The 23,016-nt window shown below is 36.6% G+C and overlaps 1 protein-coding gene across 6 annotated transcripts in view; it reads left to right on the plus strand.

Moving 5' to 3' along the window:
- The window catches only part of csmd3b (CUB and Sushi multiple domains 3b), a 636,199-nt gene that overhangs the window by 607,729 nt on the left and 5,454 nt on the right, over positions 1-23,016 (plus strand). For all 6 annotated transcript variants that reach the window (XM_089123029.1, XM_089123027.1, XM_089123028.1 and 3 more), the window contains 8 exons: positions 2,535-2,708; positions 4,710-4,883; positions 9,064-9,137; positions 14,013-14,124; positions 17,373-17,552; positions 19,515-19,580; positions 21,085-21,243; positions 21,772-21,884. In XM_089123029.1, the coding sequence (XP_088979155.1) occupies positions 2,535-2,708; positions 4,710-4,883; positions 9,064-9,137; positions 14,013-14,124; positions 17,373-17,552; positions 19,515-19,580; positions 21,085-21,243; positions 21,772-21,884 (1,052 nt within the window). The remainder of the gene's footprint in view (positions 1-2,534; positions 2,709-4,709; positions 4,884-9,063; positions 9,138-14,012; positions 14,125-17,372; positions 17,553-19,514; positions 19,581-21,084; positions 21,244-21,771; positions 21,885-23,016) is intronic.

The raw sequence follows: 23,016 nt of genomic DNA on the forward strand, positions 1-23,016 counted from the left end.
ATTCGTTCATTTTGTGCCTTGTGCCAGAAAAGAGCAAGGCAACCATTTGTGCTTATAAAACTTAAACTTTTTTGATTATTTTTTTTTTTAAATGACCGATGGTTTTGCTTTATAAGACCCTTATTCATCGTCTGGTGTCGTTTAAAGCCCTTTGAAGCTGCACTGAAACTCTCATTTGGATCTTGAACCGTTTGGACCCCATTGAAGTCCATTACATGGAGAAATATCCTGGAATGTTTTCATCAAAAACTTTAATTTCTTTTCGACTGAGGAAAGAAAGACATGGACATCTTGGATGACATGGGGTCGAGTAAATTATCAGCAAAAGTCTTTTTTAAAGTGAACTCCTTTAATAATACAACATTGGGGATTTTTTGTGTATTGATTGTTTCACATCAAGCAAAGACAACACAATCAGCTCATAAAGAAGCTGTCAAATTTATTGTGTTTGCATTTTGGCTGGAACTTTACCATGGTTTAAAGAGTGTTGGATTGGGTGTTGCTCCATGTGTCATCATGAGTGGCCGATTGAGCAAGGCATCGGCTTCCTGTCTGGTGGAGTGTGATTGATTTTAAAAGCTTGTGTACCTGAGGACTGATAACCGAGGAAGAGGACTTACCTCACAGAGTTGTGTGGGCAGTTATTGGAAAAGATGGGGCCTCTAAGACAGATATAGCATTCAGTGCCTTCAATAGTGTTTGCAGAAGCAATTAATCTCTCTGAACCTGCTAGTATTGCTATAGTTAACACTTTTTTAGACATATTGTTGTGTCTTGTTCTCTGAGAAAATTCAACTTTTCTATTACACATTTGTGCTAGATTTGACAATTTAATATTTAATATGCAAATTGAATATGTATTGCATGAAATGCTGTTCTTAATCCTCCATGTCTTTGTCTTGTTTTGCAATAAAAAAACTCAAATAAAATGGATTTACTTCATGTTAACTCTTAAAACAAGTTATAAAATATTATACAAAATTATACAAATTAAATGTTTATTATAGGGCTGTCAAACGATTAATCGTGATTAATCGCATCCAAAATAAAAGTTTGCGTTTACATATATATGGGTGCACTGTTTATAATTATTTATATATATATATATATATATATATATACCACACATGCTTGTTGCATATTTAAGAAATATTTTAATGAATATACTGTATATAGATTTTTTCCTAAATATACATGGTTGTGTGTGTATTTATATATACAAAATAATTATACACAATGCACCCACATATATTATGTAAACGCAAACTTTTATTTTGGATTCGATGAATCGTTTGACAGCCCTAGTTTATTAAGATTAAATGTAAATTTTCAAAAATAGTATTAAAGATTCACTGATTGAATTATTGATACATATTCATATATTTCATAATTATTTCAACGTCTTATGTATGATTTATATTTTTAGATTATTCATAATAATTGTATGTAATATTTTTAAGTAATATTTAGCGGGAATTATGCAGACGGTCTACTAATACTTTAATGACAGTTAGTTGACTTAAGTTAGTTGACAGAAGATTGTCAACAAATTATCAACAAATTATTAGAATTATCAACAAAAGTAAAAATTGTATCATTTCAACCCTGTTAACCATGTTGTTGTAAGAAAAAATAGTCAAGTGATTTTCTTTAATTTATTGCAAATAAAGAAAACAAACCACATTTGGTCCCGAACTCTCCCAATGGAGACTTTTTATGTTTATTTAATGTTTATTGCTAGAAGTAAATCACATCAGGCTTTTAAACTGTATTTATTCCTCAAATGTTGGTAACAAGGTTGCAAACCTCATATAAACTGAACAGAAAATAAAGAAGCTCGTATAATATTTAGTTTGCCCTCCTGGGGCGAGCAATCAGCATGTTCTCAAGGTTAAGCTTTTCTTACACTGAACATTTGTTAAACGGGAAAAAGAGGCCCTGGGAAGTGACATTTGTTGTATTTAAAGGGTGTTTAGACATTTTTACTGGAAATCAAGTCAAATACTTGATTAATATACATTTTTTTATGTTGGTTACATTCTAATTTTACCATGGTCTGTTAATTCTGATTGGCTGGAAGATGTGCATTAAAACCATTTAATGCACTGGTAGTTCACATATACACACGTAATTCACACATGCATCTGTCATTGATTGATAATTAATTAAAATAAATGATATAATTCATTAATTCAAATAAATGTAATGTCTTACCGCACTACCTTATCTCTGTGTCTGATTTAAAGCGGCTGAATGCTGGATTTAAAGATCCATAACTAATGAAAATAACCGTCATATTTAACATTCCGATCAAATGTTGTGCTGCAAACATCAAAAACAGCTTGTCAATGCTGGCCAATGACTATGGTATAAGCGGGATAATCCACGGCTTGCTGTGCATTCAATTATTCACGTCGGGTGGCTCTTCGCCTCCCCGTCATGCACTTAAATTGTTAAATGCACAGATTATCCCTGACTTGTATTTGAAATGGGATTGTTAATTATGCGTTGCTCTGTTTAATGTGTCCGTTCAGCCGTGACCTGCACAGCTCCTGTTCCCATCTCAAACGGGCTCCTGGAGGGCCGAGACTTTGAGTGGGGCACCAGCGTGAGTTACAGCTGCTCCCCGGGATACGAGCTCTCTTTCCCTGCCATCCTCACCTGTGTGGGCAACGGGACATGGAGTGGAGAGGTGCCTCAGTGCCTGCGTGAGTACTGTAAATTAATACTAATCAAATCCCTTTGGGTCTTTGCAACCCTATGCATGCTAACATTTCAGCCTTATACTTGCTGTTAACGTGGAATTAATGATCAGATTTCATTGATTGAGTGGTTCATCTTTGAATATGTACATACAGTATAATTCAACAATTGACATTACATCCTTTTACAAATATTTGTTAAAGGAGTAGTTCACTTTTAAAAAATCTTTTGCTGATAATTTACTCACCCCCATGTCATCCAAGATGTCCATGTCTTTCTCTCTTCAGTAGAAAAGAAATTAAGGTTTTTGATGAAAACATTCCAGGATTTTTCTCCATATAATGGACTTCAATGGGGTCCAAACGGTTCATGGTCCAAATGAGAGTTTCAGTGCAGATTCAAAGGGCTTTAAACGACACCAGACGATGAATACGGGTCTTATCTAGCAAAACGATCGGTCATTTCAAAAATAAATCCAAAAGTTTTAGTTTTATAAGCACAAATGATCACATTCGTTAGTTAAATGAACCAAATGACTCGAAAAAAGTTTCGTTCATTTTGATGAACGAGTTCGAAAAGGAGAGTCACGAACGCTCATCACAGAACAGAGCAAGGCGAGCATTTGTGCTTATAAAACTTAAATTTGTTATTTATTTTTGAAATGACCAATGGTTTCGCTTGATTAGACCCTTATTCATCGTCTGGTGTCGTTTAAAGCCCTTTGAAGCTGCACTGAAACTCTCCTTTGGACCTTGAACCGTTTGGACCCCATTGAAGTCCATTATATGGAGAAAAATCCTGGAATGTTTTCATCAAAAACCTTAATTTCTTTTCGACTAAAGAAAGAAAGACATGGACATCTTGGATGACATGAGGGCGAGTAAATTATCAGCAAAAGTTTTTTTTTAAAGTGAACTACTCCTTTAAGGGACACCAGACACGGTGGGCTCAGCATGGTGTAGCTTGGGATATCAGTTCTGTCTGTTTCAGCACATCCAATGCTGTATTGAGGTTTTGAACATCTAAGATGAAGAAACTGGCATGAGAATTTAAAGTTTAAAAAGCCTAGTTATCACAAAGGTACCCTTGTTTTAGCCCTCACATGTAATAAAAGCAGGCAAACTTTAGCTTGAGAAAGAAAGTGTACCTCTGACTTTGTGATGCTGATTTTTTTCCTTCTCTTTGTTTTCCACTTTTATTTTATATCTTGACAGCATATCTATAATTCATCAAGAAAAGTCAAGTTTGTAGTGCTGGATCTCAGGCACATTAGTCTGACCAGCATATTTATGATGGATCCGTCAGTTGGTGACGTCAAGCATGTGATTGATTTTCCCTCAGACTCGTTGTTTGCCTGACAGTGACAGAGCCATAGATAACACTCTTCGTGTGCTTGGGATTTCCCACACTATTCCATACTATTCTTACCATTCCTTCAGTATATAATATGTACACACTATTTTGGGGTCAGTATGATTTAGCAAGGATGTATTATGAAAATATTACAAAATATTATGTTTTAAATAAATGCTTATCTTTTGAACTTTTGAACAAATAATTTTTCGGTTTCGGACAACTGTCATTAAGTGTCTTTCGCTCAATAATGACATTTTGAATGCAGATATGACATTGTTTTAGATGTTAACCAATAAAGCTAGGTGGTTTCTTAAGTTTAACAATTAATCTGCAATGTCATGTTTATGACAGGTTGTGTTGTCTTAGTAATGTCAAGTTGTCATGACAAAGACACTGACAGGTTATGATGTATTGGTTTATGTTAAGGTGTCATAACGAAGACATCTCAAACAATGTCATATTTGCATACATGAGCGAATGACATTTAATGACAGTCATGGTTACGAAGGTGTCATGTTAGTCTTATGCACACCCCTTCAAGTAAAGTGTTACCAAACCTTTTTATCTAACAGTTTACATGCATCCTTCATAACTAACCCTTTGAGGATGATTTAGTTGAATGTGTTTCTTTATGATTTCTGTGATAATAGCAAAGTTCTGTGGAGATCCTGGAATCCCTGGTTTTGGCTCGAGGGAAGGCCGCAGTTTCATCTTCCAGTCTGAGGTGTCATTTAGCTGCATGGCTCCCTACATCCCAGTGGGCAGCACGACACGCTTCTGCCAGGCTGATGGCACCTGGAGTGGATCCCAGCCTCGCTGTATAGGTAAATCAATTATGATGACACAGTTTGCATGTTTCAACCATATGTTGAATTCCCATTGAAACGGACTGCCATACTAATTGTTATATGTATATCAAAACCCAATAATCCCTAAAACCAAATAATAAGCTAGCTGGCCGCTATGTCCAACTCTGCTCAGCGAGAAGCAATTACGGCCGCTTAAAGTGCTCCTATGATGCTTTTTTACATTTGACGTTTTCAATGTTCAATGTTGCTGTTTGAGCAAGTTACAAAGCAAAGGGAGTTATTTTGTATATCAGTGTCAGTGTTTCTGAACTCCCGAAACGCCTCAATTGTAGTCTTGAGTTTTAATCTTAATTTAAATAATTCATACACAGAATAAATGGGCGGGGCCTGGTTGAGTTAGTTAGTAGTGTGTTAAACTGCTGGTTATGGTAAGGGGCGGGACATTTCCCAAACACACTCAAAGCTGTTGACCAATAACAACACACTGATCCAGCCGGCCAATCAGAGCACAGAGGGCCTTTTCAGAAGGAGGGGCTTCATAGAGACAGGAACTAAACAGAGCGTTACTGACAGACTGGGAAGAGAGGAGCCGCAATAATGGAGAATATGTGGAAAATAATACTTTTTTTTTTTTTTTTTTGAGCATTCAAGCATGAAAACCTATTCTAGTAGAGCCCAAAAAACAAAAGTTATTTTAAAAGTTATTTAAAAATGTTTTACGATTCAGTTCAGACATTTAACCTAGGTGGTCAGAATTGAAAGTTTTGCCCCAATTAACACTTTCCCGTTGCTCCAGCTGCTGAGTGTTAGGATTTCCACCCACAACGAAAAGCTGTTTTGGTCTTTTTTGTCGCCCAGTGCACAAAAGAGCTCAAAAGTATTTAGTAGCAACAACAACTCCAAAGAAATCAATGCCCTCCACACAGCCCAGGTCAGCGCTGCTCCAAGCCCGCCTGGTGTTGTCTTGACAATTATGGTGGAGAAGAACAAAGCCACTCCTTTTAGTGACCTCTGAACAAGGGAAGTGGGAACAGTCTGCAGACGAGTGGAAAGAATGAAGTGTGGAACCGAGGTCAAGGAAAACTATATAAGTTTGCCAAACGTCAACTTGCCAAACTTATTTCTTGACAGTCGGCAATGGGAGCTGTTGTGAAGCTGTTGTAATTGTTGGCTTGATTCCCATGACCTCCTCAAACACAGGTGTGCTGAATACTACATTAATGTATTCTGAACCAACATCAATCAACAATGAACAATTCATTGTTCATTAAAAATGTTTTTATGTATAATGAGAAATTTTAACTTATTGTGAAATATTACTAAAATAGTATTAATCAATTAAAAGTCACTTTGTGTCCTTTTTGTAAGTTAAACTTGAGATGAAATAGAAGTAGCAATAGATCTTTTTTGGTAATGTGACAGAGACAAATGTAGGTCAGGTACATCAGCTGTTGATTGGATGTTGATTTTAGGAAAGGGGCGGGGTTTAAGCAAACTAAATTGTAGAATATGTCACTAGCAAGATGTCGGTCGTCTCAGTGGAAGATTGAGGTATGATATTTTATAAGATCAATAACATGCCTTTTCAAAATAGGCTGAATTTAGATGTTATGCCGATTTAACACAACCAGTTAATGCTGTTGTTTGGCACTTTTTAGTATATATATATATATATATATATATATATATTAGGGGTGTAACGGTACCCGCATGTGTATTGAACCGTTGGGCTTTCGGTTCGGTACGCATTTCAAACCGAACGATTTGATGGACCATTTTTCCTGCCGACCAAAATTTTGTTTGCATTTGCGCTGGCGCGGCCACCACAGCACTGCCCAACATCAGATGGTAAACGTGATGAAAGCGGAACGAAACTGCGCAACTCTTTTGTGTTTAATGAACCCTTATGGGTTTGGACCAAATAAAATAACCTTTGTTATCCTTATAACTACTACAATATTACATTTCATTTTTTTTATAAGGAACTGTTTTCGTTTTGTATGCTGCTAAGAAGAGACAAGTATAGCTCCATCATTGTTCAAATTTGAAAAAAAGATACTTTATGATGTTAGTTTTAATAAATAAATACAATTTTAAAAATCAAGGAAATTTCTCAGGCATTTCATTCTTTTTGCTCCATCGAAAATATACCGAACCTTGTCACCACTGTATCGTATCGAATCGAACCATGCATTTTGTGAACCTTTACACCCCTAATAAATACTGTGTGTGTGTATATATATATATATATATATATATATATATATTAAGCATGATCTGTCACCAGATTTATGTCTTTACTGTTTTGTGGTTTATAAATGCTGTGATTGCAGGATAACTTATATTATCATCTGAAATTATTCTCTTGTCGATTGAGTTAACTTTCTGTTATTAACTTTCAGTGTGGCTAACCATTTTTAAAGACTATCTTGACTATAGTTGAACTAGTTTAAATTCCGTAAACTTCCCCAACACATACTGTGGGAGTTTCGAGTCTTTGTTCCTCCCAGGGTTTCGTATAAAGGCACTAATCTCTGTAAATCTGCTTTAGGGGGCAAAAAAGGATTCATGTGAATTAGTTCTATTTATGTATACATACCTCATATCCTCACTTCTCCTTCTCATTCCCTGTGTATGATGTGCTGTATTACGGCTACATCAATTTCTCCTCATCTTATTAACAAAGACTCCTCTTACTGTCCCCCTGCGTACAGTGTTTATCTGATTAAACCCCTCAGTTTATTCATTCATGAGGGAGTCCTTCTCCTAACATCAATAAATACATTGATAATTGTTTTTAATTGAGCAAGTAATTGAATAAATGGTCCCAACTCTGTGAGGCCATTATTGAGGAGCTGTGAACAGCCAGCAGGAGATTTGGATGAGCTCTGATTGGCGTTTTTAAGCATTTAGTGTATTGCGTCGACAGAAGATGACAGCCATGGCCCCAAAGCAGGTGTAATCATTTAGCAGTTTCAATGGAGTGTTACGTATTATGGCCTCATACAGTATTACACAATCAAAGACACCATGAAAACGAAATGAAGTGCTCTAAAATGCCACTGCATTTTTACCCACACCAATGCATATAGAATGAATCCTATTGGCTGTTGTAGTTTCCATTTGGTACATCTGGGATTACTGAGATAAAAACCCCATGCAGTCTTGTTTGATTAAATGCAAATAATGTTATTGAACTAACCTTAAAATTGTGCATAGAATAAATCAGTTAGAGAAAACATTTTCCATATCTTTTGCTGTTGATGTCAGGCTGTGCATCCAAACTCTAGCACAGATTCATCCATCAGTTTTAGACACAGGCAAATGGTGACATGAACAGGCTGTGTGACCTCATCTTCAAAAAACATTGAACTCATGCAATGCAAGGTACATGAAAACACGACCCAACCAGTTGTTGCGTGCGAGGACAGGTTTGCACAATCAGAGACATTTAGAAACCAAATTTATCAATTGTATTGTACTGTTCTGTAGGGTAAATGCTATTTTCATCTGAGTACCTCCATTCCATGATATCTTTTCAATGGTGGTGATGATGACTTTTAAAACTTCCATATGGATGTGGAAAGATGTGAACATCTCCCATGTACATGTGGTAGTTTTTACTTAATCCTATTTGGCCTGCTAGTCAGTTCTTCCTTCAAAATCAAAGCAACACGAGCACCGTCTGCAACTCTTTTATCCATATGGCAATGCAGTCATATATTTTCTCTGTGCTGACTCGGTATTCGAAGCCCCACACACATAAAAACGGGTGGGTTGTGTAAGCCTCGCAGGTTGTCCTGTCATTTGCACGCCTGCATTGAATCAAGGGTCTCTGCGTCAGCTCAAAATGTGCTCTACATCCCAATTACAGAGCAGCACATCTGTGTGGGAGCAGATGCACTTCTGCAGCAACACTGCCCCCTGCTGCGTCTCCCTATAACACGGCTGTTACGACATCGCTGCAGCACTTACATAAACACACAGGCCCATAACAATCACCATAAGCCCTAGCACTGCTTTGAGCGATGTGTCTGGGCTCAGGAGGGGCTATGTTGCACGTATTTATGAGAGATGAAATGCTGTTTCTCTGTTATGGTGGTGAGATAGAAACTGCCTCAGTTGTGGCTGATAAGAAGATCTTGAGATGAAGAATGTGACTGGATGTTCATTTGTTTTGCCTTTCTTTCCCCAGAGCCAACTCGTACCACCTGTGAGAACCCTGGGACGCCCCGCTATGGCTCTCTCAACAGGACCTTTGGCTTTAAGGTAGCAGGACGACTACATATAATAGAAAACATTGTGTCAGAGTTCAATGTTCATGGTTTGTGTCAGTTTGAGTGTTGCTTTCATGAAAGCCAAAGAGGGACAAAACAAAACACTAGACTCTAACAAATGCTGGGTTGTTTTAGCCCAATTTTGGGTCAAATATGGACAAACCATTTGGTTACGTTTTTAAATTACATTTTTAAGCCAATGTTTGAGTTTGTCCATATTTGCCCCATGATTGGAGTGTATTTTAAGAGTGTAAGAATAACCCAATACTCTTCTGAAATGGATAATTTAAGAAGTAATATTGACCAAATTAAGCTATTTTTTTTTCAGTTAAACTTTTACTATTATTATATTATATTATAAAAAATTGTAGACTTTTGTTGTATTTTTGTTGCTTTGGTCCAAGGCCCCCTATAGAGGGAACGCATTGACGTCACTTTCCCGCCGGAACAACCCCTCTCAGCCTGACTGAATGGCACAATTTTATCAATTTAGACTAAATGTTCGACTTAATATAGCGTTCCTTACAACTTACTAAAGATCCAGATTGACATGCAGCCAGGAATCGTGTTGCCTGACATTTATGTTTGCCTGTCCAATAATGAAGAATATGCAATGATAAATCTTTAATTAATGAGCTGTAAATATACACTCACTTAAAGGAATATAAGGAACATCATACTAATGCTGTGTTTGACCCCTTTTCGCCTTCAGAACTGCCTTAATTCTACGTGGCATTTATTCAACAAGGTGCTGAAAGCGTTCTTTAGAAATGTTGGCCCATGTTGATTGGATAGCATCTTGCAGTTGATGGAGATTTGTGGGATGCACATCCAGGGTACGAAGCTCCTGTTCCACCACATCCCAAAGATGCACTATTGGGTTGAGATCTGGTGACTGTGGGGGCCATTTTAGTACAGTGAACTCTTTGTCATGTTCAAGAAACCAATTTGAAATGATTCAAGCTTTGTGACATGGTGCATTATCCTACTGGAAGTAGCCATCAGATGATGGGTACATCATGGCCATAAAGGGATGGACATGGTCAGAAACAATGCTCAGGTAGGCCGTGGCATTTAAACGATGCCCAATTGGCACTAAGGGGCCTAAAGTGTGCCAAGCAAACATCCCCCGCACCATTACACCACCACCAGCCTGCACAGTGGTAACAAGGCATGATGGATTTAGGTTCTCATTCTGTTTACGCCAAATTCTGACTCTACCATCTGAATGTCTCAACAGAAATCGAGACTCATCAGACCAGGCAATATTTTTCCAGTCTTTTGGTGAGCTCTTGCAAATTGAAGCCTCTTTTTCCTATTTGTAGTGGAGATGAGTGGTACCCGGTGGGGTCTTTTGCTGTTGTAGCCCATCCGCCTCAAGGTTGTGCATGTTGTGGCTTCACAAATGCTTTGCTGCATACCTCGGTTGTAACGAGTGGTTATTTCAGTCAAAGTTGCTCTTCGATCAGCTTGAATCAGTCGGCCCATTCTCCTCTGACCTCTAGCGTCAACACGGCATTTTCGCCCAGAGGACTGCCACATACTGGATGTTTTTTCCTTTTCACACCATTCTTTGTAAACCCTAGAAATGGTTGTGCGTGAAAATCCCAGTTACTGAGCAGATTGTGAAATACTCAGACTGGCCCGTCTGGTACCAACAACCATCCCACGCTCAAAATTGCTTAAATCATTGCTTAAAACTTTCCCATTCTGACATTCAGTTTGGAGTTCAGGAGATTGTATTGACCAGGACCACACACCTAAATGCATTGAAGCAACTGCCATGTGATTGGTTGATTAGATAATTGCATTAATGAGAAAATGAACAGGTGTTCCTAATAATCCTTTAGGTGAGTGTATATAACAATACAAAATATATGGGTATGGTTTTACACCTAAATTCAGCATATTGACACAAAATGATAACTGCAAATCCACCTTTCCCTGACTGGATGAGTGATCCATTTGCTCCTCTTTCTATAGCAGTCTGTAAAAATGTACCTCAAAGCTGTCAAAGCTAGTTGTACAGTCAATCGCAAAGCTCTTTCCCACTTTATTTGTGTTGTGTTTGTTTTCGCGGCATTCACGCTGAAAACAAATACAGCCGCTCAGTCTTTTTGCCACTCACTGTGAGTAATTGCAGGCCGACGGAGACATCACGCGCATTCCCTCTATTGTCCACAGCAATACTGACATTTCCAGATATGTAATATTTACTGGAAAAGGAAATTCACAATTTCAACCTGATATTTTAGGATTTCAGAGCTTGCCATAACTAGAATAATTTTGATTAAAAAATAAGCTTAAAATTGCTCTCAGGAATTTAATATATATGACTTTTCCAAGTATAGTAATAACACTTTTATAGTTCTTTTCCAAGAAAACCATTGTTGAGATGGTGAATACGATTTTTTTTTTTTTTGTGTGTGTGTGGTTTAGGATTTTTTAAATCGTTGTTTTGTCTTTATTTTAAATCATTTTGTGTCATCTTGGCCACCTGGTTGAGATCCACTGCTTAAATAGAAATAGTTCATGTCAAAATGAAACATTTTATGTACATTTACTAACCCGTATATCATTCCAACCTGAAGCTACAGCTTCTGATGACAGTCCTGATGAGTTGTATGGACCGCTTTCACAAAGTCAAAGACCTCATTTTGTGTTTCACTGAAGAAGGAAATTGATACTGGGGTTTGAATAACATTAAAAATTGTTGGTGAACCATTCCTTTAATCTTCACATTAATTCATATCTTCACTTATTCCTTCCTTGAAAGCATTCTTAATGATCTAAAGAATGATTCATGGCTTTTCTTAAACCCACTCCAGACAAACTACTTGGTGAAGGCCCTTCATTCCCTCACATCCACTACAAAATATTATTAAGCCCTCTCAAGACTTGAGGAGCGATGAAATGTATGCATGGATGTAATAACACCTAAGAATCACTTGAATACAACAAAAAAAAAAAATCTGATTATGTTTCTTCAGGAGAGCAGGACAGATGGGTGAACTGAGAGAGATGTGAAAAACAGAAACACTGAGATTTACTGAGGAAGAGCATTCATCGCTGGCATTAAGAATTCAAGTCGTTACAGTATCAGAGGTCAAGCCCTCCGGAGGCTTCATGAAACCGCTAAATATCAGCCTTTCATATTCGTAAATCATTTGTCTGGCCTGGAGAAAAAGGAGCCAGTCAAGCTCTTTTGCTTTCCGGGGCTTAATGATGTTTGAGTCGGCGAGGGGAGATATCACACACCTCAGATAAGCAGCAGTGTCTATGGCTCGTCAGCTGTGTTTGCAGTGAGCGGGGACATGTTAATCAATTAATATGCTAAACCACAGTGACATGTGTTAATATCTTACTTCTCTCGTATGTATCCTAAAGCACAGCCCACGCCCACAGGGATATATGCGGCACTTTTTTGTCCCATGACCTTGCTGATAATAACGTATAGCAGCCGAACACGTTTGCATGAGGAGCGCTACCATATATTATGGAAATAAGTGGCACTTTACATCACTAGTGGTCCGGAAAGGAGGTCACAATGGCCTCCTAAGTGCATGTACGGGTGATTACTTGAGCTGTAGGTAAAGTAGGTAAGTAGCATATATATGAGAATATCCACCCAACATTAGCACACTTGCACTTTAGCTAAAGAGTGAGTCTGGGAAGCAGATGGCATACGGCGATGCAGAAGAAACCTGAAGGATCTGGCATTTCAGGAGTGAAAACTCTACGGTTTGTCAGGCTTGAAACAGGGTCATTGTAAACCCGGGTAAGGGTGATTCTTTAACTATGGTACTCTTTGAGCTAGACAGTTTCAGAAAAATAAAATATTTCTTACTACATTAACTTAATTAATTGTATGTTTTTTTTGTTTTTACATGAATTTTTTAGTATATAGCCCAAAATAATTTGCTGTTTAGCACGAACAATGTCATTTCCACCACAACCTGTCTTTACCACCACAATGAACACAGTGGTGGAAATGACATCATGCTATGTTAGCCTGTTAATATTAGTTGTACAGTTAGCATTAAATATACACAAATTACACATTATTAAATTCATTTTATCCAGTTATTTTTACGTCCATGTGAAATATGAACCATTTGGAAATGACATATTTCAGTTTTAGCCATATTTACTTTACTTTTTCTTCTTTTCATTACCCCCTAAAAAGGTCACCCTTTCACCCAGCCATGTGATCACTGTGGAGTTACTATTGCTATGGTTACTAAGTATTCAAACCTAAAACAATGATCCCAGGATTCTATTTTGTACAGTGTGGTGGAAATGACAGTGAACCCAAGGGACAAGGGTTCTACTTATGAAAAATATAAGAAAATGTGAATAAATATTGCAATATATAATATGTATAATTGAAATAGACATTATTTTATAATTTGTACTTAAAATCTACATTATTTAAATATTTAATTTAGAATTAAGCGAGGTTGAAGGTACAAAGTCTGGCTTAGGGACAGGGGGAAGTAAAAATCATGCATAAAAGGCCTCATATTATATAATAAAAAGAATGATTAAGCCATGATACATTTTTTAATGGTTCGTCTGGCAGCACAATGTGGTTTTAACAGCACAAAATCAGCACTAATCCTGCTCCGGAGCAAGGTTTCATACTCCTGTGTAAAAAGCGGAGCTAACCCCGCTCTTAAATTACAAGTGTGAAACATTCCTTTACCTGGGGTTAAAAGCAGGGTTTAGAATGACAATATGGGGTTAAACCCAGGGTGAAAAAGCTTTTCTTTCATTTAAATCTCCAAGTATTAAGTGTTTAACATTGTTTGTCTCCAGAAGAGTGATGGGGAGTGCCGTGTCTAATGGGTGTGTGTGTTTGGTGTAGGTTGGAAGTATGGTGGCTTTCCAGTGTCAGCCTGGTCACCTTCTGCAGGGCTCCACCACACGTCTCTGCCAGACCGACCTCACCTGGAGTGGGACACAGCCGGAGTGCATCCGTAAGTCTGATCCCTATACACTCTTTGAAATAAAGGTTACTTTTTAGCATCTATGGTTCCACGGAGAAGCTTTAACCTTTACATTACATAAACAGTTCTTGAAAAATGTTCTTTGGGCTATTAACTCGTTTCCCGCCAAAAGAGTTTTTCCGTCATTTTATGACACAACCGTTCCAATCGCCATTGTTTTCACTGTTATACGGTAGGGGGTGCTGTTGTGCATCTTCTGAAATGGTACAGCATATCCGGATCGAAAAATAAGCTCTGCATAAACCAGAAAGAACAGATCGAAGTTTATGCACAAGTAAGCAAACGGGATCATCAAAAAATTCAACAGTATATAAATGAAAACTGCTTAGCATCACCAAATTAAATGGCGAACCCACGAAAAGGAAGCTTTGGGGGTGTTGATGGACTACTTGATATATGGTTTGATAATCGTTCCAAATCCGATGTTAAAGAATGAATGAAGCTAGAATTTATTTTTTTGAATGAAAGTTTTGTGAATATGGTCAAAAATGTTGGCAGGGACTGGTGGGGAAAAAGTTCGAATTTTCTATGCACAAGAGGGAAAGAAATGCATTGGTTGGTTGATGAATTGGTTGAATTGAATGAACTGAATGGTTCTTTGGGGAACCCAAGTGTACCAGTTGCCACAATCATGGGAATCTGTCAGAATACCAATTTATATTTATTGAAGTTTCTCATTTATAAAGGTCAATGCAGAATATATTTGTATAATTGAGCTACAAAGAAATGAGTGCACCAGTATAGTCGAGAACAGCTCATTCGAGTCCAAGTCAAGACTGTGACCAGAAGAGAGTTTACATGTACCAAAAACATGAAAATATGGACTTGGCCTTGAGTCAGAGAGCAAGACCCTGATCTTGGCCCTCAAGTTCAAATTTTAATGGTCTTGGTCCTGTCATGGACTTGGTCATGACTTGGACTTGACCCCGTTTTGGTCTTGGTCTTGACTTTGATTTGAAGGAACTGGTCTTGTGGTGTCAGTTAAACTTAAAGAAACTTAGAAGCCAATTTTTCTATAAACAAGACATTAATATCAGTTAACTTGCTTTTGAGACAGCAAATGGCAAGTTATTTTGCTTTGCTAATTAAAGTAGCTCCACAGAATAATCATACTCATAAGTCAGAACACATCTTTTGAATGAAATCTTAGAGCTTTTTTGTCCCTCCATTGACAGCTACGCAACTACCACTGTTAAGGCCAAGAAAGGTAGTAAAGACATCATTAAAGTAATCCATGTGACTCCAGTGGTTTAACAACAGATTTATGAAGCGACACCAGTGCTTTGTTTACACAAAAATAACATAATGTATAACTTTATTTACAAAATCTAAATCTCCAATGCGCTTTCACGAGAGCACCATGACGCATGCGAGTTGGAGATCAACAGAAGCTCCGAAATCAAGAGCATTAAAGCAGGCTGAAGAACGAGAAAACAGCTGGCCTCCAATTTCACAAGACAGATTGCCATTCAGTTGAAGCATTTCAAAAGCTAATTACATTTTTCATCAAACCACTGCCCCGATCTGCCCCGAAGTTCTGTCATTGTTTTGCAAAAATTAGGAAACTAACCAATGAGATGGCTAGGAAGACACAGCACTTAATTGTAAATCTGTGATAAAACAGCTTTTTTTTTTCAAGAATAACCGAGATCATTCTGTAATTACGCACTGTAATTTTGTTTACACAGAGCAGTTGGCTACTCACAGAGTCAGGCTAAGTGCTAAATCATCTTTCTCATTTTTCACGCAGAATTGGATAATGGCTGGCTGTCCTTTCCATTAGCGTTACACTAGATTGGTCTCCAAAGAAATAAAATCATTTTGTGTTTTTTTTTTTTTTTTTTCTTGCGCTTTGCTTTGTCCTGAGAATTTATTTATTTATTTATTTACTACAAGTGGACTGTATAATATAATTCATAGCTATGGAAGGCTTCCACATGCAAAAAGCTATAGACTGTTTAATTTAAGTATGATGTAAAAATACATTTATTTATTTTTCAAGAGAGCAGGGATAATTTTAATCATATCAGTAATCGAATGATATCATGATAATTTTGCACAATGTGAAAAATATTGTCCAAATTAATTTTATCTCTTAAAACTCACCAAAATGACATATTTAAACGTTTTTTTTCCCCCCCTTGGAATAGATTTAATGTAAGTCGACACCCTTGCCTCATTTATTATACATGGTTCTGTGAATATGTAAATGAGACCCGCCTCCACTCATTCACTCAGCTCAGAGATCAACTCGTTGATGATCACATGTTGATCTGATTGGTTACAAGGTCATTTGTGACATCAGAAACACCAGCGATTTCAAACCGTGTGTTTGAGACTGTCTTTAGTTCACTGGATATTTGAGGAAAAACTACTCAGGACTTATGAATATACACATGGTTTGTCTTAAAGCATTAAAAACACCACATGGACACATAAACAACATTAAAATCTTGATTTTCACCAGCTCTCGTCTCTCCTTTAAAAGTTGTTTTGGTTTTTGTATGATTTGGTGGCAATATTACAAGGATTTTAATATTTTTAAATATTGCAATATTTCATCCAGTTTTTAAATTAATATTAATAATAATAATATGAACTTAACATCAAAGCAAAATTTAATTTGTATTTTCTCAATCAATGAGTAGAAATGTATTTAAATAATTACAATAATCCCCATACGCCCTCATATTACACTGCAATGTAACGAGACACCATAATAGTTTCTTTGCCTGATTTTGTAGCTGTATTGTTGTTCTGGCTCTAATGGATAGAAACCCTTATCAAAGTCTTGTATAAAAGAACTGGGCCCAACTGTGCTCTGAGCCAAAACCTCAATCCCGGCTACTTTTGATCAAAGTCACAGTGATGATGGAGCTGTTGGAGTGACTGGGTGAGCATTGGCTTGTGTTTGATCTGCTGGTGTGACAGGTAAAGGTGCGCTCCCTTTAAGTGCCGTCTGCCAGCATGCATCAACGTCTGCCACTCTTAAGGTTCTCCGCCAGCTTTTGTAGGCACAGGAATATGGTGGTGTCAGCTACTGAGAGAGAGAGAGCATAGATTTTCTCTAAAGAAACACGCCATGTTGTCTTAAAAGTTCAAACTTCATTTTGATTATGGCCACTGAAGTTTGAAGTCTGATTATACAGGGATCGAGATGGTTTGCTGGATAGCACTTTCATCTCTTTTGTTTCTCTTTGTCTCTGTTCTCTTTGTAGCCCACAGTTGTAAACAGCCCGAGAGCCCGGCTCATGTGGATGTTGTGGGCATGGATCTTCCCTCCTATGGTTACACGCTCATCTACACCTGCCAAACCGGCTTCTTTTTGTCTGGAGGGTCTGAGCACCGGGTCTGCCGGTCCGATGGAACCTGGACTGGGAAGATGCCTGTGTGTCGAGGTATCAAACACTTCACATTATCTGCTAGCACACTTAACAGCACAACACAACACTTAACACAGCATGCACCAAGCGTGCCGCACAAGCCCTGAAAAGTGAAGCCGAAACGTCTCAAACTTTTTTTTTTGGATTAGCCCAACCCTAAACCTAATGCACAATTGCGCTGTGCTCACTCTTTTCATTTGTTTTGAGCCTATGCTTTATTTTTCAGTAGCACTTTATTTCATTTCTGCTCTCATCTTGATCTGGTTTGTTTAATAAATATTATTTTTTATTAAAGTGGGCGTGCCTTTTGTGTTTAAGAGTAAATCTTTAAAGTAGTTAACTTTTAAAAAAACTTTTAATAATTTACTCACCCCCATGTCATCCAAGATGTCGATGTCTTTCTTTTTTCAGTCGAAAAGAAATTAAGGTTTTTGATTAAAACATTCCAGGATTTTTCTCCATATAATGGACTTCAATGGGAACCAAACGGTTCAAGGTCCAAAAGAGAGTTTCAGTGCAAACTGCAAACTGTTCAAAGGGCTTTAAACGATTCCAGACGATGAATAAAGGTCTTATCAAGCGAAACTATCGCTCATTTAAAAAATAAATAACAACGTTTAAGTTTTATAAGCACTAATGCTCGCCTTAATGCTGTTCGAACTCGAATGAATCTTTTTTCGTGTCATTTAGTTCATTCAATGAACGAAATGAACAAATTGACTTGGGAAAAGATTCGTTCATTTTGATGAACGAGTTCATACAGGAGAGTCACGAACGCGCATCACAGAACAGAGCAAGGCGAGCATTTGTGCTTATAAAACTTAAACTTTGTGAATTATTTTTTAAATGAGCGATCGTTTCTCTTGAAAAGACCCTTATTCATCGTCTGGAATCGTTTAAAGCCCTTTGAACAGTTTGCACTGAAACTGTCTTTTGGACCTTGAACCGTTTGGTTCCCATTGAAGTCCATTTTATGGAGAAAAATCCTGAAATGTTTTCATCAAAAACCTTAATTTCTTTTCGACTGAAGAAAGAATCACATGGATATCTTGGATGACATGGGGGTGAGTAAATTATCAGCAAAAGTTTTTTTTTTTTTAAAGTGAACTACTCCTTTAAGTTAATTGTCTATTTGTATATATGTTCAGCCTCGCTCTGTGTAAGTTATTATAACATATGAAACAAACAATTGTCTAAATTATGTTGCATATTCCTCAACAGTTCTGCTGATATCACTAGTTGACATAGTACTATTTTCGGAAATCACAGGCTATAATATTGTGCGGTTGCACGTGATGCAAGTGTGTCATTTCAGTGCAAAATAATTCGGTCAAAAATGATTTAATATACTGCAAATAGCCTACTCATTCATTTAGGCGGACAAGGCTACCAAGTACTGCACTGCTAATTAATCGAACAGGGGTTTTTTTTCAGCGTTTTTCTGGGGTTCCCCGTCCATCTTTTCAAAAGTTGAAAATTCAGGACTTTTCAGTCGAGCAAGATTTTCTTTGGTTGATTGCAGCCCTATCAGGTATAGCGCTAGAGTGTGGCCGGCGTGCTGCAGTGCTGGGATTAGATCAGGTCTTCCTCCTGCAGCTCAAGAGCGCTGCACAGCTGTACACTTCAGGCTTTTCAGTAATTACTGCACATAAACAGATGTGATTGTCTATAAAAAAAATTAAAAAAAACCCTGAGCTTCTCCAAACTGGGATGAGACCTCATTTTTCTGCGCCTGTCCTAAACATCCTCCTATTGTAAGATCTGTTCTGCTCTTCTGCTGCTCGATACGCTGACCGTGACACCTCCTGCTGTCTACGGTCACCTAGTTTTTCTTTGTTAAAGGGAAGAAAAAATATCAATCACACTGTTGCCTGGGGATGTTACTGTATGCTTGAAATGATGAAAGTGATGCCAATTTGATCTCTCAATCTTTTCATATATAAGTGCCTTTATTCATTTTTCCTCTTTCTTTCCCAGCGGGCTCCAAACTATCTGAAAAGCCTATTAAAACGGTCCCAGGAACGCCGAGTCCGAAGCTAAATGGTGGGTGCATTTATTCTGAAATGGGATTTTCATTTGAAAGATCCACTTATGAGTGTTAAGCGCACCTTATTTTGGATGAATAATTTTGGCTCCAGCACGAGGGGACTAATGAGGAGAAAACGGTTCCAGTTATTTTGACAGTAAAGTAGACCGGCAGCTGCAACATACTCGACTGGAATCATAAGATAATACTACTGAACTTCGCCAGACGTTCTCAGAGCGTATCACGTCTTATGTTTATATACTTGGAGAGCAGGATTACATTGGAGACAAGTTGGTGTTCTGCAAAGCTTTAGGGATGTAACGATGAGGCTCCTCAAAGCAAGAGCACCTACAGTAAATATGACTTTCTAGACTAGAGTCTCTGACAGAAAGGACGAACCAGATATCCAGCACGTATCCAGAAACTGATGGATCTTAGGATCAGTAAGACACAGAAAACCCTTTGAGCTTCTGGGTTCTGTTAGATTACAGGACAAGTCTTTGTAAAGACTCATAGCATGTTATCGGAGAACTCCGGCCAGCACATTATTTCTTATCTGGCTCCGTATTAAATATCTTACCTCAATATTTATATGCTGTCTTTATTATGGATAAGTTTGACCTGATCATTTCCTTTGCCTAAGCTGTAAGATATGGGAGGGTGTGCTATATAACCGTATGTGTATATATATATATATATATACGTATATACCGTATGTATATATATATATATATATATATATGAATGTGTGTATATATAATATTTATTTATTTATTATAGATAAAAAGTCTATATTGTGTAGTTCCATTTTATAACAGCAATGGATACTACAAAATATAGCCTTTGTAATTTTACATAGCAATATATTTTTATAAAATATATAAAAATTATTTTTCAAATTTCAATATTATTCAATATTTATATATGAAGAGTTCAGATGCAAAAGCCTCTAAGTGCCATTTGAAATTTTCTTCTTTAATGATGATTTTTATCAAACTTGTATATTTAAGTTCAGTAATTTCACTTAAATTGCAATAATAATTATTTAAGTGAATTACTGAACTTAAATATACAAGTTTGATAAAAATCATCATTAAAGAAGAAAATTTCAAATGGCACTTAGAGGCTTTTGCATCTGAACTCTTCATATAATATACATATGTTTAATAAGATGCGGTTATTACATATCATTTTATAAAAAATACTATGTTTTTCTTTTATATTTTTATTTTCTGACTTGAACATTAGCTAATAATATGTTGCACATTATAGAATGTAATAATTGTTATTTATGTTTTTGATTAGGTAATTCATTTTTTTCTAAAATATTCGTTTGGCAATATAATATAGCAATGATTGTGTTGGTTTCCTGGTAAATGTAAATCAAAAGAGAAATTTCAGGAATTAAAAAATATGCAGATGTGTGTATGTGAGTATCACTGTTTGTATTTCATAATAAATGTCCTTGGATGGAAATTAACATTTTGTTTGTCTTTCGTCTGTTTGTGTATTTGTTCACAGTTCCTGATGATGTATTTGCTCCTAACTACATCTGGAAGGGCTCGTACAACTACAAGGGAAGAAAGCAACCAATGACTTTGAGTATCACAAGCTTTAATAAAACGACGGGTAGAGTAAATGTCACATTAACAAGCAGCAACATGGAACTACTGCTTTCAGGTTGGTTTACTGTGATATTCTGCAGATTTACTCAACTGACTGAACACATTATAATACACACTGCAAATCAAAGCAAGCAAACATGAAGACAGTGCTCCCACTATCACAGAATCTGATTTAATCCATCAGAGTCAAATTAAAATATTATAAGTATTCAACTTCATATTTTATTTAATTTCAGTTTTATTTCAATGAACAGAAATGTTTTAATTAGATTTAGTTAGTTAACGATAATAACCCTGATTGGAGGGCGTTTTCCAGGTCACAATTAGGTTAATGTTTGTAGCTTGGAAAGTGGGCGGTTTGTTCAGGAGGAGAGATTGTAGACAAAGAGCCTAGATAATGTAGGGCTTGTAAATACTTTTATTTTGTGGTCAGACTAAAAGGAAATGAGAGAGCGTGTTTGGGCTTGTGTGTGTGCAATTCTGAGACAAAGAGAGTGACCGAGACGAGGAGAGAGCAATAAGAGGATGAAATGCATCTCCATGAGTGTATAGACAGCTGTCTGCTCTCTGTTCTCTGTCACAGGTGTGTATAAGAGCCATGAAGCACGTCTGATGCTGCTGGTGTATCATGTGAAAGCGTCCTCATCCACCACACTCAGCAAGATCAAAGAAGAGCAGTGGACCCTGGATGGATTTGTATGTGCAAATGTGTCTTATTATCTTTTTAGGCTGTTTTGTACAGAAGAATATAGTGTTATACACTAAAATGCAGTGATAGACAAAGTACAACAACATCCTGTATCTGAGTTGTAAGCTGAATTTTAAAAAAAATAATAATAATAATTGCGACTTTTTATCTCACAATTGCGAGATATGAAGTCAGAATTGTGAGATATGAAGTCAAAATTGCGAGATATAAAGTCGCAATTCTGAGAAATAAAGTCGCAATTGCAAAATATAAAGTTGCAATTATGAGAAATAAAGTTGCAATTGCGAGATATAATGTCACAATTATGAGAAATAAAGTTGCAAATGCAAATATAAAGTATTAGTTCTAAAAAAATATAGCCGCAATAGCAGGATATAAAGTCGCAAATATGAGAAATAAAGTCGCAATTGTGAGATATAAAGTCGCAATTATGAGAAATAAAGTTGCAATTGCGAGATATAGTCACAATTATGAGAAATAAAGTTGCAAATGCAAATATAAAGTATTAATTCTGAGAAATAAAGTTGCAATTGCAAGATATAAAGTCGCAATTATGAGAAATAAAGTCGCAATTGCGAGATATAAAGTCGCAATTATGAGAAATAAAGTTGCAATTGCAAATATAAAGTATTAATTCTGAGAAATAGTCGCAATTGCAAGATATAAAGTCGCAATTATGAGAAATAAAGTTTCAATTGCAAATATAAAGTTAATTCTGAGAAATAAAGTCACAAATGCGAGATATGAAGTCAGAATTGTGAGATATAAAACGCAATTATAAGAAATAAAGTCACAATTGCAAGTTGCAATTGCAAATATAAAGTCGCAATTATGAGAAATAAAGTTGCAATTGCAAATATAAAGTATTAATTCTGAGAAATACTTTTTCCCCTCAGTATAGTTTATATCTCACAATTCTGACTTTAAAACACACAATTGCAACTTTATATCAATCAATTCTGACTTAAGCTTCCATAAAATACAGATAACATGATGAAATAGTACATCTCTTTCACATTTGAGTAAAATAACTTCTTTCTAAATGTGTCACACAAATAAAGCTCAATCTGACTTTTGTTATGTTATTAGGGATGAAAAATTAGGAGTCAAGTTATTAGT

Source organism: Pimephales promelas, chromosome 18, assembly GCF_988280905.1.
Source record: "Pimephales promelas chromosome 18, fPimPro1.hap1.1, whole genome shotgun sequence".
Classification (NCBI taxonomy): Eukaryota; Metazoa; Chordata; class Actinopteri; order Cypriniformes; family Leuciscidae; genus Pimephales; species Pimephales promelas.